At 41.4% G+C, this 16,357-nt stretch overlaps 1 protein-coding gene across 1 annotated transcript in view; it reads right to left on the reverse strand.

The window, feature by feature from the left end:
* The window catches only part of LEKR1 (leucine, glutamate and lysine rich 1), a 132,610-nt gene that overhangs the window by 10,705 nt on the left and 105,548 nt on the right, over positions 1-16,357 (reverse strand). The window contains exons 11-12 of the mRNA XM_060197604.1: positions 9,914-10,078; positions 4,942-5,241 (exon numbers count right to left, since the gene is read on the reverse strand). Of these exons, the coding sequence (XP_060053587.1) occupies positions 4,942-5,241; positions 9,914-10,078 (465 nt within the window). The remainder of the gene's footprint in view (positions 1-4,941; positions 5,242-9,913; positions 10,079-16,357) is intronic.

The raw sequence follows: 16,357 nt of genomic DNA on the forward strand, positions 1-16,357 counted from the left end.
CCCCAGAGTCTTTTACTTTGGTGCAATTCACCAAACCCAATTCAAGTTCTGCTTTGTGTTTTCCCTTCTGTTCTTATTTCTCGACTTCTGTCCATGAGTGAGATTATCCCATATTCATCCTCTTCTTTCTGGCTCATCTCATTTAACATGAGTCCTTCAAGCTCCATCTAAGACACTGTGAAGAAGGTGGACTCACCAGTTTAATAGCTGAGCAGTATATTAAACTCCCAGGACTTGTTTTCCCTGGTGGCTGTTCCTAAACTGTTGTTTTGAATTTGACGTGTCTTCTTTTGGCCCCAAGGCCCATGGCTGGGGCCTTGCTGTCTATATTCACATGGATGGAGAAGGAAGGAGCAAGGTGGTAGGGAACTTGTGCTTGATGATACCTGGGTTTAGATGATCATGTTCTATTATTTTCTTCTTCTTCTTCTTCTTCTTATTTTTAAAATTAATTAATTTTCCCCTTTGTTGCCCTTGTTTGTTTTTTTTTTTGTAGTTATTGTTGTTGCTATTGATGTCATTGTTCTTAGATAGGACAGAGAGAAATGGAGAGAGAAGGGGAAGACAGAGAGGGGGAGAAAAAGACACCTGCAGACCTGCTTCACTTCCTGTGAAGCAACTCCCCTGCAGGTGAGAAATCGGAGGCTCAAACCAGGATCCTTACGCCGGTCCTTGTGCTTTACGCCGTGTGTGCTTAATGGGCTGTGCTACCGCCTGACTCCCTATTATTTATTTATCATTGGATGGAGACAGATGAATTGAGAGGTGAAGGGGAGACAGAGAGGGAAAGAGACTGAGAGACACCTGTAGCTCTACTTCACCACTCTTTCCCCCTGCAGGTGGGGACCAGGAGCTTGAACCTGGGTCCTTGTGCATTGTATTGTGTGCATTTAACATGATGTGCTACCGCCTAGCCCCTCCTAGGCTCTAACACATTTTGTTTGGTTTTTTTTTTTTTTTGGTGACCTTCCTTTTCTTTCCTTTTCTCTTCTTTCTTTTCTTTCATTTCCTCTTCTCTTTGTCCCCTTCCCTTCCCTTCCCTTCCCTTCCCTTCCCTTCCCTTCCCTTCCCTTCCCTTCCCTTCCCTCCCCTTTCCCTTTCCCTTTCCCTTTCTTGTGTTCCATTTTGCATCATCTTTATGAAGAATTTTCAGGGTCCCCTTTCCCATGATTTTGTTCCCCAGTTCTCTTCAGTTAGTTGGCCCTGCTTCTTGTTGCTGTGCTTTCTTACACATGCAGTGTCTGCAGACATTCCCACAATCCCATTCTGTACTTGGAGACCCTGTTTCCCCGAGTCCAGGTTGTGTTTGTCTCCCACCCTTGAGAACTTTACCTCCTACAGTGAAAAACAAAGTCCACCATTCTGTGGCCACTTGAAAGGGAACAAACTTTCCTGCCCTTAATTGGCTTCCTTATTAGACCATTAATTTATCTTCCTTTGAGTGGGAATTTGTTCTCTACTATAAGTGCAACCTTTTTTTTTACTCCAGAACCTTAGAAATTTCAAGAGTTTGGTAGGTATTATCCAAAGACTGGTGCTTTTCATTTTTCAGGCTATGGCCTTTATTCTTTCTGGCTCATAACTCCTACTGCTTTTATTGGCTCATTTCTCATTTTTATAAGAATACTCTGGACCTTGCATGCTTAGCCACAAAAAGTAGCTTTAAGTATTTATCCTAAGAGTTCAACTGAAATTATTAAACTTTTAATTAAAAAGAAAATTCTAGTCCCCCCCTCCACATTTCCCACACCAGCTGCAGGAAGTCTCTCCCAGATATCTATAGGCCCCTCAACTTTTCGGCTCCCCAGTCATGACTCCTGATCATTTACATACTAGTCCAATGTCATGTATCTTCCAAAAGTGCACATTAAAAAAAAAAACCTTCATTATTATATGTCTTCTTCTTTTTTTTTTTCACAGCTAAAGAGCTGCAAACGCAGCGCCTTTTGTCTGAACAAGATCTTTAATTGTTCAGAAGCAATGTTACTCCCAGTATTTTCCTTTCATTCCTTTAAGATCCAAATAAAACCAACAAAGGTTTTCTTTGTCATAAGTGTTCAGAATGTGACTCCGTTTGCTTTTACTAGCTCTACTGTCACATAAAAGAGATCAAATACTCAAGCAGAACATATCCTTGGTGCACAGAGAAGGGGTAACTGCTTTACCATCTTACTCATTTCAGGCTTTGAGGGCAAAATTCTAGACTGGGTGACCAAATAACAAGCACTGACTCTCAGTCTTCTAGAGCCTGGGAGTTTAAGATGAAGGTGGTGGCAGATATGGTGTCTAGTGAGGCCCCTTCATGGTTCACAGATTACTATTCTGTTGCTCTGTTCTGTTTTTATTTCCCCCACCCCTCCAGGGTTATTGCTGGGCTCGGTGCCTGAACCATGAATCCACCGCTCCTGGAGGCCATTTTTTTTCCCTTTTGTTGCCCTTGTTGTAGCTTCGTTGTGGTTATTATTATTGCCCTTGTTGACGCAATTCGTTGTTGGATAGGACAGAGAGAAATGGAGAGAGGAGGGGAAGACAGAGAAGGGGAGAAAGACAGACACCTGCAGACCTGCTTCACCGCCTGTGAAGCGACTCCCCTGTAGGTGGGGAGCCGGGGGCTCAAACCGGGATCCTTATGCTGGTCCCTGCGCTTTGTGCCACATGCGCTCAACCCACTGCGCCACCGCCCGACCCCCTCTGTTGCTCTGTTCTGACATGGAGAAGTGGCTACTGCCCTGCCACTCAAGGAAGACTGGCCCTGAAATGGTTTCAGGTTTCTTTTCAGTCATATATGCTCTAGCTCAACATACTTCCCCTGCACTTCTGAGGTCCCTCTACAGCCAGGGAGTTGGCTCAGTGGGCAGAGTGCAGAACTTGCATGGATAAGGCCGACAGGTTTAGTACCCAGCACAGTACCTGCTGGAGTAGTGCTCAGGACTCTCCTCTTTCTCTCTCTCTCTCTGTCCTTCTCTCTCTCTCTCTCTCTCATACACACAATAAGTAAATACATAAACACACAAATAAATAAAAGGTAAAAAACATTAAAAAATTAAAGGCACTTAGTCCATTCATTTTCTATTATTTTATTATTTTTTTATTTTTTGCCTTCAGGGTTACTGCTGGAGTTCCGTGCCTGCACTATGAATCCACCACTCCTGGAGATTATTTTTCCTTTTTGTTGCCCTTGTTATTTATCATGGCTGTTATTGTTATTGTTGTTGTTGCTGTCATTGGATAGGACAGAGAGAAATGGAGAGAGGAGGGGAAGACAGAGAGGAGGAGAGAAAGATAGATACCTGCAGACCTGCTTCACCACCTGTGAAGGGAACCCCCCTGCAGGTGGGGAGCCTGGAGCTTGAACCGGGATCCTTATGCTGGTCTTTGCACTTTGCACCACGTGTGCTTAACCCACTGTGCTACCATCCAGCCCTTGAACTTAATCCATTTATGAGGGCTCTACTTTCAGGACTGAATTCCTTCCCAAAGGCCCTATCTCCTGAAATCATCACCTGAGGGCTAGTTTTCAACATACAAATCCTGAGGAATACATACTTTCTACAGAGCCATCATCTAGAAACTGCTTAGCACTCAGCAGTAAGATTTTGTTAGGAAAAGAAAAAAGCTTTCAAATCAAAACAAGTCTACTCCATTTTAAATAAAAATATCAGTGAGGTAGGCACGCATATATTTGAGGATCAACATGTATGAATGACCTTACTAGAGAAAGATTAAATCCTGAAGAAAAGTTTCATTTATAATATATCACCCAAAGATAAGCTACAAGTACATGACCAGAGCACTGTTCAACTCTAGGTTAGGATTATGCTGGGGGGACTGAACCTAGGATTTCGGAGCCTCAGGCATGAGAGTATTTTTGCATAACCATTATGCTATCTACCCCCACTACAAGTGCACTGAAAGTTGTTGTTTTTTTTTTTTTGCCTCCAGTGTTATTACTGGGGCTCGGTGCTTGCATTACAAATCCACTGCTCCTGGAGGTAATTTTTTTCCCCTTTGTTGTCCTTGTTGTTTTATTGTTGTTGTGGTTATGATTATTGCTGTCACTGATATCACTGTTGTTGGATAGGACAGAGAGAAATGGAGAGAGGAGGGGAATACAGAAAGGGGGAGAGAAAGACAGACACTTGCAGACCTACTTCACCGCCTGTGAATCGCCCCCCTGCAGGTGGGAAGCTAGGGGCTCGAAAGATATTTTTCTTTTCTTTTTCTTTATTTATTATTGGATATAGACAGAGAAACATTGGGGGGGAGAGACAAAGAGACACCTACAGCCTTGCTCCACCACTCATTTAAACACTCCCCCGTCGGTGGGGACCAGGGCCTTGAACCCAGGTCCTTGTACACTGTAATGTGTGTACTTAACCAGGTGTGTCACTACCTGGCCCCCATCCTAAAAGCTTCTTCAGCAAAGGTTTAACATCAAAACAATAGAACAATATATATAGGTTCCTAGTTCAGAGGTTTTAAATGGTCACTTGCAACTAAGTAAGTGGGTACCACGGACCTTAAAGATGAGTACATTTGCTTCACAGAAAAGGCAACCAGGTTCCGAGAGGTATAGTGACTCCCGGTTAAGGGCAGAGCCAGACTGGGATCCCAGCTGTACCCAGGACTATGTATGACACCAGCTGCCCTCTGTGTTGGTGTTTGTTTTGGAAGAACACACACTAATAGAGATGGTACCATGATGTCCCCTACCTCTTCCCGGTACTAGGGGCCATGGGCTAATAGTCATGGTACCATCACATTTCCTATCTTTGTCTGGGACTGGAGACCATGGACTAATAGTCATGAGACAATTATGTCTCCTATCTTCTCCTTGGACTGCAGACCATGGGCTAGTAGTCACAGTATCCCCACATCTCTTACCTTCTCCAGGAACTGGAGAATATGGGCTAACAGTCCCCATACCAGCATGTCTCCTACCTCTTCCTGGGACTGGTTAAACTGCTGTAGCAGCTGAGTCTGTGCCTGCATCACTCTTTCCAGCTCCTCTGACTTGTGCTTCATTTCCTTCCGCAGGTCCTCTGATACGGAATCATTACCGTCCATTTCCTTCTTTAGGCGAGATTGACATTCTGCAATCACATTCTTCAGACTTTCAATTTCTTTCTCCTTTGACTGGGACCTCTCGGTGTAGTGGATTTGAGATTCCTGGAGTTTTCCCTCAAGAGACGCCACTTGCAGCCGTAGATCTTGAGTAGCCACTGTGATGAGATCGCCTATCTGTAAGACAAACCTAGTGTGTGAGTCTGTTGTTATCTTGGTAACCTCAGAGTTTCAGTGGTTTTCAGGGAGTTCTTCCAAATAATCTGAGCCAATGAAAACAAACCCTGTAGCACAGATCTTCAAAATATATATTTTTTCTCCAAGTAAAAATGAAAACCTATTTTTATCACCTTTAGTGAAATCACATGGTCCACATGAACACTCTTGGGCCTACACACATTTATTTTTATTTATTTATTTATCCCCTTTTATTGCCCTTGTTGTTTCATTGTTGTAGTTATTGTTATTGTTGTTATTGATGTCATCGTTGTTGAATAGGACAAATAATGGAGAGAAAAGGGAAAGACAGAGAGGAGGAGAGAAAGAGACACCTGCAGACCTGTTGCACCACTTGTGAAGCGACTCCCCTGCAGGTGGGGAGACGGGGGCTTTAACTGGGATCCTTATGCCAGTCCTTGCACTTTGCGCCACCTGCACTAACCTGCTACACTACAGCCCGACTCCCAGGCCTACACACATTTCAAAGACTCAAGTCTTAACCAGGTGGCTGTCCGGATCCCCTGCATCATAGCTTTGGAACCTAGCAACAACTCATGTCTCGGGGTACACCAGAGAGGGGTGTAATCTGTTTATACTGTACCAAAAAGATCTCCTTGACATCAGTTTCCCCTGTTCTTGTATGTGATAACAAGAGCTATCCAGGCACCACATCTGAGTTGTTTCAATCAGCAGGACAGACTGACTTTACTTCTCTCTCTCTCTTTCTCCCTCACACCCCCACCCACTTCTCACTTTCTCCTTTCTTTCTCCTTTCTTTCTTTCTTTCTTTCTTTCTTTCTTTCTTTCTTTCTTTCTTTCTTTCTTTTTTCTCAATTGCTATTGGGGTTAGCACTGGGGCTTGGTGCCTATATGCAATTCACCACTCCTAGTGGCCATTTTTCATCATCATTATTATTATTTTCCATAGGACAGAGAGAAATCGAGAGGGGAAGGGGAGATAGACACAGACAGAGAGACACCTACAGACCTGCTTCACCACTTATGAAGCTTCCCCTGTGCAGATGGAAAGTGGGAGCTCAAGCCCAGGTCCTTGCATATGGAAATATGTGCACTTAGCTAGGTGTGCCACCACCCAGTCCCAGGACTTTCCGTGACAGGAACAACAGTTTAGGTTGACCAACACCAACACAGTAGCCACCACCCACATGTGGCTATCTGATAATGGACTCTCATGCACAAAATCAGACTTGTGATTCATTTTGTGGTGTAGACCCTCACACCAGTGCCTATTCCAAGCTACTGTGGAGACATGGCTGAGAACCTGCTCAAGGGGCTCTCACTTGTGGTGCCTGACTCTTGGGAGTGAGAATGAGAATTGAATTTTTACATTTTATTTCATTTTAATGAACTGAATTTTAAGTAGCTGCATGTGGCTACTGTAATTAGCCATATAGTTCTATAGGGTACCAGAATTATCTGGAAACACACCATCTCCAGGCAGTGCTTAAGAAGAATTGCTATGAGAAGAACTGGAGAGGCTTTCCCTCACAGTCACAAAGGTCTTCAGATGGGAAAAGACTGCTTGTTTTTTTTTCTCTCCAACAAACAGATCAAAGAAAACAAACTGGAGAGCAGAGCTGCGTCTGATGAAGCAAATGCCCCCATTATTTATGCTACAGATGTTGCCATGTCATCAATATTACATCAGAAACCAGTCCACTAAGAAACAGGGCACGTTCACAGATCAAAGTTACAAGGATCTGGTGAACTATTATATGAGAGTTATTTATGTGATTTAAATGTGTGTCAAGCACTAAATTGACAGGAAGAATAATGTTTCCAGGAAATCTGTTCATCGTACCTAAGAGTTTTATATGAGTAGGCTTACAGGTCATACAAAACATGTAACAAATATGCCACCCTCTCCAGTTCATCTGGCAGGGGAGAGGTTCCCATTTCACTTCACCCCCAGAGGAAGGTGGACTCTGACCTAAAGCTGTTCTTGGAGAAAGGGTACACAGAGCCACAAACATGTTAAAGAGTCAAAATTTAAAAATCAAGAGAATTCACTTACAAAACCTGGACTTACGACTTCTACAAAACTAGCTCCTCCAAGCTGAAACTACCTTTTGGCATTCCCCATGTGGATGGGACCCGGCCCTGAGGGACTGCAGCAGCCGGCAAGATGGGGAGCAAAATGGGAAAAAGACTATTTGATTTCATTCTCCTTAACAAACAGAATAAAGACAGAAAGCAAGTCTGGAAGAGCAAAGCTGCTTCTGATGAAAAACATGCCCTCATTATTGATGACTTCTCTCATAAACAGATGCCAGGAGGTGGTCTAGGCAGGTGGCACCCAGGGGAGCTGGGCGCCAAGCTCCCAGAAGGACTCACAAAATACAGATGCTGAAAAAAACTTGCTCAGAAGCAAGGCAGCATCGGCAGAGTGCCATATTTGGATCAGGAGGCCCTTCTGATATGGCCTGTGACACCATACCTGGCAGGCACCCATGGCAGCCTGGTCTCGTCACAGAGCTAGAAGAGACTGAGTCACCACTGCTGCACAACAGGATCTCATCTGGTGCTTCATTTACAGATACTGAATATACTCAGTCAAGTATGGTTTTCCTTTGGGTCCTGGTCATGCAACACACACATGAAGACATACATATACAAACTATATACAATATTCAAGTCTTACAACAACAGGGGAGCCTTAACACATTATTTTTTTTCATTTTTTATTTGTGATTAATAGTAGGTTACAACATTGTAAGATTATAGTGTATAGTTCCACATCACATCCACCACCACCAAGGTTGTGTCCCCACAACCCAACTCCCAAAGATAACCACCACAGTTCTCCGAAGTCTTAGGAACAGTTTGAAGCCCGACACTGTTTAGGACATACTGCTTAGGAAATTGGGGAGACCTGATTATATTTAAAAATATTTCGCAGGGCCGGGAGGTAGAGCAGCAGGTTAAGTATACATGGCACGAAGCGCAAGGAATGACATGAGGATCCCAGTTCAAGCCCTTTATTCCCCACCTGCAAGGGGGGAGTCACTTCACAATTGATGAAGAAGGTCTGCAGGTGTCTATTTTTCTCTCCCCCTCTCTGTCTTCCCCATCTCTCTCGATTTCTCTCTGTCCTTTCCAACAACAGCAATAACAACAATAATATCAACAACAATAAACAACAGGGCAACAAAAGGTAAAAATAGCCTCCAGGAGCAGTGGATTTGTAGTGCAGGCTCCAAGCCCTAGCAATAATCTTGGAGGCAAAAAAAAAAAATTCCCTTCATTCAAAAATATTAGAATTAAAAATATTTGCAGCTAAAGGAAATAGGCTCTAGTGGTTGGGAAGAGTTTTAACTATGTGCAAGACTTCATTAGTTTTTTGACTTTGGGTTTTTGAGGTGCTAGGATAGCTAATCATGGTAGCTATTACTTGTATAACTTAACGCTATCTTAAAAATAAGTTGTATAGGAAAAAATTCCATACATAGCTAAATGAGAGGCATGTGCAATTATTTTCATTCTTCACTCTGGGGATGAACCAGGCCTTTTTTTTTTCCTTGTTAACTTTTTTTTATTAGTGATTTAATATTGATTTACAAAATTGTAAGATTTTGGTGGTGGCACACCTGATTGAACACACATGTTACAATGTGAAAGGGCCCAGGTTCAAGCCCCCAGTTCCCTACTGCAGGGGGAAAGCTTTGCAAGTGGTAAAGCAGTGCTGTCTGTCTGTCTGTCTGTCTCCCTCTTCCATCTTGAGTTCTAGCTGCCTCTATCTAAATAAATAAATGAAGATAATAAAAATAATTTAAAAAGCAAAGCAAAACAAAGAAAAAAAAAACCTTTAAAAATTATAAAACAATAGGGATATAATTCCATATAGTTCCCACCACCAGAATTCTGTGTCCCATCCCTTCTACTGGAAACTTCAGTAGTTCTCCTAAGATTTCCGATATGGGCTGATTCTCTCTCTGTGTATATGTATATGTATATGTATATGTATATGTATATGTATATGTATATGTATATGTATATGTATATGTATATGTATATGTATATGTATATGTATATGTATATGTATATGTATATGTATATGTATATGTATATGTATATGTATATTATATATATGTTTCCCCCATTTTAAAATTTTTTCAAATATTAATTTTCCCTTTTGTTGCCCTTGTTTTTTAAATTATTGTTGTAGTTATTATTGTTGTTGTTGGACAGGACAGAGAGAAATGGAGAGAGGAGGGGAAGATGGGGGGAGAGAAAGAAAGACACCTGCAGACCTGCTTCACCGCCTGTGAAGAGACTCCCCTGCAGGTGGGGAGCCGGGGGCTCGAACGGGGATCCTTAAGCCCGTCCTTGTGCTTTGCGCCATGTGTGCTTAATCCCACTGTGCTACCACCCGACTCCTGTTTCCCCCATTTTTTAATGGTCCTGCCTTCACGTCTTTTCTATTTTACCCCTATACCTGTTACTACTTCCAAGTGTCTTTCCTTTTTTCTTCTTCTCTATCAGACAAGTGAAACCATACCTGGCTTCCTCTTGTATTTCCCAGTGAACCAGACCTTTCTACTAAGAGGCTGCACCCAAGCCTGGGAAGAATCACCAACACTCAATAATCATTCAACCCATAACAACACACCTTCCGTTGCAGTTCCTCTTGTTCTTTCTTATACTTCTGGATTATTTCTTGGTGTTTTTCCTTTTCAATATCGAGCTCCAGCTTAGCCTCTTCCTTAAAGAGCAGTGCTTGTTCCTCAAACTCTACTAAATGCCGGGCCCTTTCCTTGCTGAGTTCGGCTTCAATCTAGAAGATAGCATTAAACATACATTGGGAGCCATTTGTCACCAAGTTGGCACACAAAGCTTATTTTCAGGTGCGAATATTTTTAAACTTTCTAATATTCATTAAAAAACAATAAATGGAAAAGTAGGGGGGCAGGCAGTAGCACAGAGGGTTAAGCACACATGGCATGAAGCGCACCAGTATAAGGACCCTGGCTCCAGCCCCCGGTTCTCCACTTGCAGGGGTTTGCTTCACAAGCCGTGAAGCAGGTCTGCAGTTCTCTCTCTCTCTCTCTAAAAAAAACCACATCATTTTATAACATTTCAAAAAAAAAATCGGACTCAGAACTTAGGCCAGAAAAAACTGACCTTGGGCTACATATTTCAAGACATCTAAGAACTTTAAAATGAACAAATGAATCAGGACAATACATTCGTTTTTCCTCGCATTATTTTTAATTAGTGATTTAATAATACAAGATTATAAGAGTATACAGGGGTACAGTTCTTTGTTGCATCCACCACCAACGTACTGTGCCCCTCACCCCACTGATAAATAGAACAATCCATTCTAATCATTTCTAGAAGTCCTAAGAGCTAAGTCTCCTGCATTTATACTGTAAGCCCAGTCCTTGACAGCAACTATGTATGACAGCAGATTTTGACTTCCAGTGGCAGAAACAGAGGAAGTAGCAGGCATACTCATTTGTCCAGCTGTGAAGGTGATAAGAAAAAAACAAGGGGCCAGGTGGTGGTGCAGCTGGTTGAGTGCACATGTTACAATGCGCAAGGGTCCAGGTTTAAGCCCCTGGTCCTCACCTGCAGGGGGAAAGCTTTGTGAGTGGTGAAGCAGAGCTGCGTCTCTCTGTCTCTCTCCCTCTCCCTCTCTGTCTTCCCCTTCCCTCTTGATTTCTGGCACTTAATACCTGGTTGTGTGCACTTAATACCATGTGCAAGTATCCAGGTTCAAGTCCCCGGTCTCCACCTGCAGTGTGGGAAGCTTCACAAACTGCTGCATGCTTCTCTCTCTCTCTGTCCTTCTGTCTCACTGTTCTCTCTTAATTTCTCTCTGTCCTATTAAGTTAAATAAATGATAAAAATAAATAAATAAGAAATGAAAAACATCTGCAAAAGTTTCAATGTCAACTTGAAGCATTAATAGGATAAGATATGGAAGCAACCTAAATACCCCTTGACAGATGACTGGATAACAAAGTTATGGGACATATACTCAATGGAGTATGTGAAACTGAATAGTTTCAGTAGTTTTAAAAGATGCTATTATGTCCATTGGTACAAAATGGATGAAACTGGAGGTGACTGTGCTTAGTGAAGTAAGGAAGGAAGGAAGTAGAGGACAACTACCAGACGATTTCACTCATATCTGGAATATAGAGAATTGAAACATATGAAAAAATTCAGTCCATATCTAGGACCTTGGGAGAACTATGATGGTTGTATTTGGGGGGTAGAAGCCCAGAACTTTGGTTCTGGTAGTGGTGTGGAACTATATCTCTATTATCTTTTCATAAGAGACTAATAAGAAAACCAATAGTTAATAGGCTACTAGATACTTGATAATATTAATTTTTGTGAAGCTTGAGAAAAAAATGTGTTGAGATAGTAAAATACCAATGTTAAAACAAAATCCCTTGTGCAATTAACTGGTAAAGCCAAATAGTCATTTTAGAATAGTAAGGCATATTTAAAAATATGAACTGCTTGCTCAGATTAGGAAAAGAACTGTACAGCAGGCAGGTGGAACAGGTCAAGTTGTAAGCCAGATGACAGAGGATTTAGAAGGACTTAAAAAGGGCAGGGGTTGATAGCATAATGGTTATGCAAAGACTCTCATGTCTGAGGCTCCAGGGTCCCCAGCACCACCATAAACCAGAGCTGAGCAGTGCTCTGGTAAAAAAAAAAAAAAACTTGAGAGAGATTGAGAGAGAGCTCTTTAAATTTATTGTGGAGAAGCAAAGAGCTCCTGCCTCTGGACTATTCCCTGAGAGGTACTGTTGAAAGTAAAGACAGAAAAGGAAGAAAGGACCAGACAGATTTTAGCAAAATAAAAGCATTCTGGATAAAGAGAGAAGAGTATCTGATTGTTCCCAATTTAATTTGTAATTTGCACAGCCTGAGAAAGAAGAGCAATGTGATATGCTTTGCATGGGGTGGATGAACTATGTATGAGTACCTGCCAAGAGTCATGTATGTCAACTGCTGATACCACAGCAGAGAAGGATGACATTAGTGGCTTCTTTATGGTCTGAACAAATTGTGATGAACTCATAAACACAATGATTTAAGCCAGTGTTTTATTTACTATTGAAAAGATGGGTTCATGACAGACTGTCATGTGTATATTGTTTTTTATATGCTGATATGAGCTATTACAGCTTTCTGGTTGACATTATCATTTAAGTACCCATAGAGCCAAACAAAATGTTATGACATAATCAGATTACTTGGTGATCCTTTTAAAACCAAGGAAAATGTTAGATGCCAAAGTGGAACTCAGATCATTTGTTTAGATTTTTTGTGACTGAGGGACTCATTTTTTGAATACATACCTAAAAAAAATAAGTGATTATATTGTGGCCAAATAGATGGCTTAGTGGTAGAACACAGGGCTTGTGTGTATCCTGAGTTCAGTACCCAGCAACCCAATACTGGAATGATGGATGAACTTCTCACTATCTTCACTAAATTCAATTGATATTTCATAAATCACTTTATCCCCATGTTTGTATTTTACAAGTTAGTCTTGGCTATTTCACAAAGAGTACATTAAAGTACAATAGAGACAATTAGGATGTTGGCTCTTCCACCTTGAAGAAGAATTTAAGAACTGCTTTGCCTCCTTCCAATGCTGAAATTGACTATTTGTCCAGTCTGGAGACTCAGCCACAAAGCAAAGGTTTGGAAAGTCGAATACCAGTTTTTAAAAGTATGTTGTACAATTAAACAAGACCTAGGCTCTTTATTTTATAAGAGGTAAAGAGAAAGAGAGAGAGAAAGAGAAGCCAGATCACCACTCCTGTACATGTGGCATCAGGGATTGAACCAGGGACCTCCAGTGTGCAAGTATGAAGCCATCTTGCTGGTCAATCTATATACTAATTTAAATTACATTAATAGTAAAATTTAAAAAGTGTTCCCAAATATAATACTGTGGTAATAATCTAGGAAAATATTTGATTGGTAATTATTTATGGCACTGAGAGTGATAGTCACTTAGTGACTATCACTAACTGGAAGCAGTCTGGCTTTAGGAGGCTTTTCTAACAACACAATTTTAACTGAGTTGTAGTAACACTGTGCATTTGGAGTCAGTTTTATTTTATTTTATTTCATTTTTTTAATTATCTTTATTTATTTATTGGATAGAGACAGCCAGAAACCAAGAGGGAAAGGGGGGATAGAGAGGAAGAGAGACAGAGAGACACCTGCAGCACTGCTTCACTACTCGTGAAGTTTCCCCCGGCAGATGGGGACCGGGGACTCGAACCTGGGTCTTTGCAGATTGTAACATGTGCGCTCAACCAGGTGCGCCACCACCCGACCCCTCAATTTTAGTTTATTTTTATTTTTTATTTATTTTTCTGACCTGTCTACCTAGTATGAACTTTCCATTGATTTATTTAGTCCTCATTTCCTTTTAAAATTTTTTAATTGGGGGAATTAATGTTGTACAGTAATTACAATAGTTTGTACATGCATAGCATTTCCCAGCTTTCCACATAACAATACAACCCCCACTAGGTTCTCCTCTGCCATTGGAGTCAATTTTAAATGTTCAGCATGCACATTAATTTACTTTCTTCGCTTGAAAGCAATACTTGAAATAAACAAAACCCCATGAAAATTAGTAACTGCACAGTTATTTTATTTTGAAATATGCCATGCTTGTTGCATAGCAACTATTGATTCTGTTATGTGCTTTCTATATACTTTAAAATAATTAAGTGCAGGCACAAATTGCTGTCTACTATTTTGAATCTTAAAGCATTAAGTTATGAAGTTTATTCCAATATGTGTGTTACATATTTGTAAAGGGAACGCTTCAGTCCCACGCAAAGGCACAATGACCCAAGAAAGAAATGACAATGTCATATTAGTGATTTTCCTTTCTTGTCAGAGTATATATAAAGAAGTTTTTATTCATAGGCTCAATAGTTAACACAACCAAGATGTAATTATCATTCTTTGGCTCTATTGGTCTGGATATTGACTTACTGTTAAGCTAATTAACAGCATTTATCAACATGTCATGTCCTCTTAATAAAATGAAGTGTCCATTTATATGACAGAAAATTCTACATGCCAAAATACATTTGCAATACAATTAACTTACTACAAAATTATCACGGCCTTAGGGAGAACTTAGAGAATCTTACAGAACTGTTTTCTTTTGTGTGTGTGTGTTTTTTTTAACCACCAACTGGACTTTCTAGCATAAAACAAGAGCCTAATGCTGGATCTGCTTGCATGCAGAGTTAGTCCTTGGGATAGGGAGCTCAGAGCAGCACAGGTGAGGCAGTGGGTTTTGAACAGAGCTGTCTTTAGGGGATTGTCTCAGAAACCTCTGGCGATGATGAGCTTCTACACAAAAGACTGGGAAATTCTCGATCATTCTGAAAGGAGTTCAGGAGTTTGAGGGGTGGGAAGAATCTGTGAATCACTACCCACATAAATTCCATGAGTGAGATTCTGAGTCAACGGTGGGGTGTCTACAATATCCCTTCAAACATTACCACACTTATCTCTGAAAGGCTGCTGTTACAGGCAGTAAGTATGACAGACTATGTCCTCAGATTTTCACAAAGTATGAAAAACACTTTCTCAGTTGGAGGGATATAAAAATAATCTCTCACTATGTTTTATTATGCCTCCAGGGTTATCCTGGGGCTCAGTGCTGGCACTAAGTATCCCCTGCTCCTGGCAGCCATTTTTTTTTTTCCATTTTATTGGCTAGGATAGAGAGAAACTGAGAAGGGAGAGGAGATAGAGGGGAAGAGAGAAAGATGGACACTTTCAGACCTGCTTCACCGCTTATGAAGTGTCCCCCCCACAGATGGGGAACAGAGGCTAGAACCCACATCCTTGTGTGGGAGTCCTTGTGTATTTACCCCCCCCCCAAGATTCATTTATTAACAAGAGACAGAAGAGAACCAGAGCACCACTCAATCAAATGAGGTTCTGCAGGCTGAACATGGGATCCCACTCTTGCAAGTCCCGTGCTGTACTGCTGTGCCACCTCCCTGGCTTCTTTTTGTATTTAATATTTTTAAAGATGAATTAGTAAGAATGAGGGAAGTGATAAGACTAGCCAATTAAGTACAAAAGACGCTAATAAAAATTAGTAATAAGTGAAGAAGTATGGACTTTAGGGAAGGAAAAGAGAAAGTCAGTGCTGAGGGCCAGTTGGTGGTGCACCTGATTGAGCATACATGTTGCTATGTGCAAGGACCCAGGTTCAAACCTCTGATCCCCACCTGTATGAGGAAGCTTCATAAGGGGTGAAGCAGTGCTGCAAGGTGTCTCTTTTTCTCCTTTCCCATCTCCATCTCTATTTTCCCTTTCCTCAATTTCTCCCTGTCTCTATCCAAAATAAGAAAATTTAAAAAGAAAGAAAAAGTTAATGCTGTAAAATTAGATTGAGATACATATATTAATTTAGTCCATATCCTCACATATCGGTGGTTCCCCATTTGGGACTGTTGCCATAGTCACCATTCTCGTTACAGCCTGAACGTGTTTGTCTCTAATGGACAAAGGAAGGGGACTGGTTTCGAGACCAGTCCTGGGTGAAGATAGTCAGTGAACAGAGACTGGAAATGAAAGGGATAGATTTAGAATTGACCTGAGTCATCCTAAAGGGTTTCCAGCCATGGATGATGAGTAGAGTCAGGAGACTCTAAGTAGAGATATTAGTCTGAAGGTGCTTATGGTCACAAGTTCCAGGGGAAGAGTCAAATGATATTAAGCAGTTCGTCAGTAATGGAATCTAGCAACCTCAAAGCCCACTGTCAGAGTCAGCTCCAGTGCTAGATTCAAAGTAAAGAGAGAATGCAGTGAGCCTTAGATACAAACTGAATACAGAAGAAGGAACCCAAGACAGAGACTTGTACTAAGAAGAGGACTAGCTGGGGACAGGAGAGGTTGGAAGGCTCCAGCCCCTGCAGGACAAGGCCAGGAGACAGGGAAGATTGGGAAATTTCTCACAGGGGGATGGCAACTGTCGTTTGAATGACAAGGGCTGGGAATGGCCTTATTTTAAGCTATTCCTTGTAGTCCCTAA

The sequence above is a fragment of the Erinaceus europaeus genome, chromosome 9 (assembly GCF_950295315.1).
Source record: "Erinaceus europaeus chromosome 9, mEriEur2.1, whole genome shotgun sequence".
Taxonomy (NCBI): Eukaryota; Metazoa; Chordata; class Mammalia; order Eulipotyphla; family Erinaceidae; genus Erinaceus; species Erinaceus europaeus.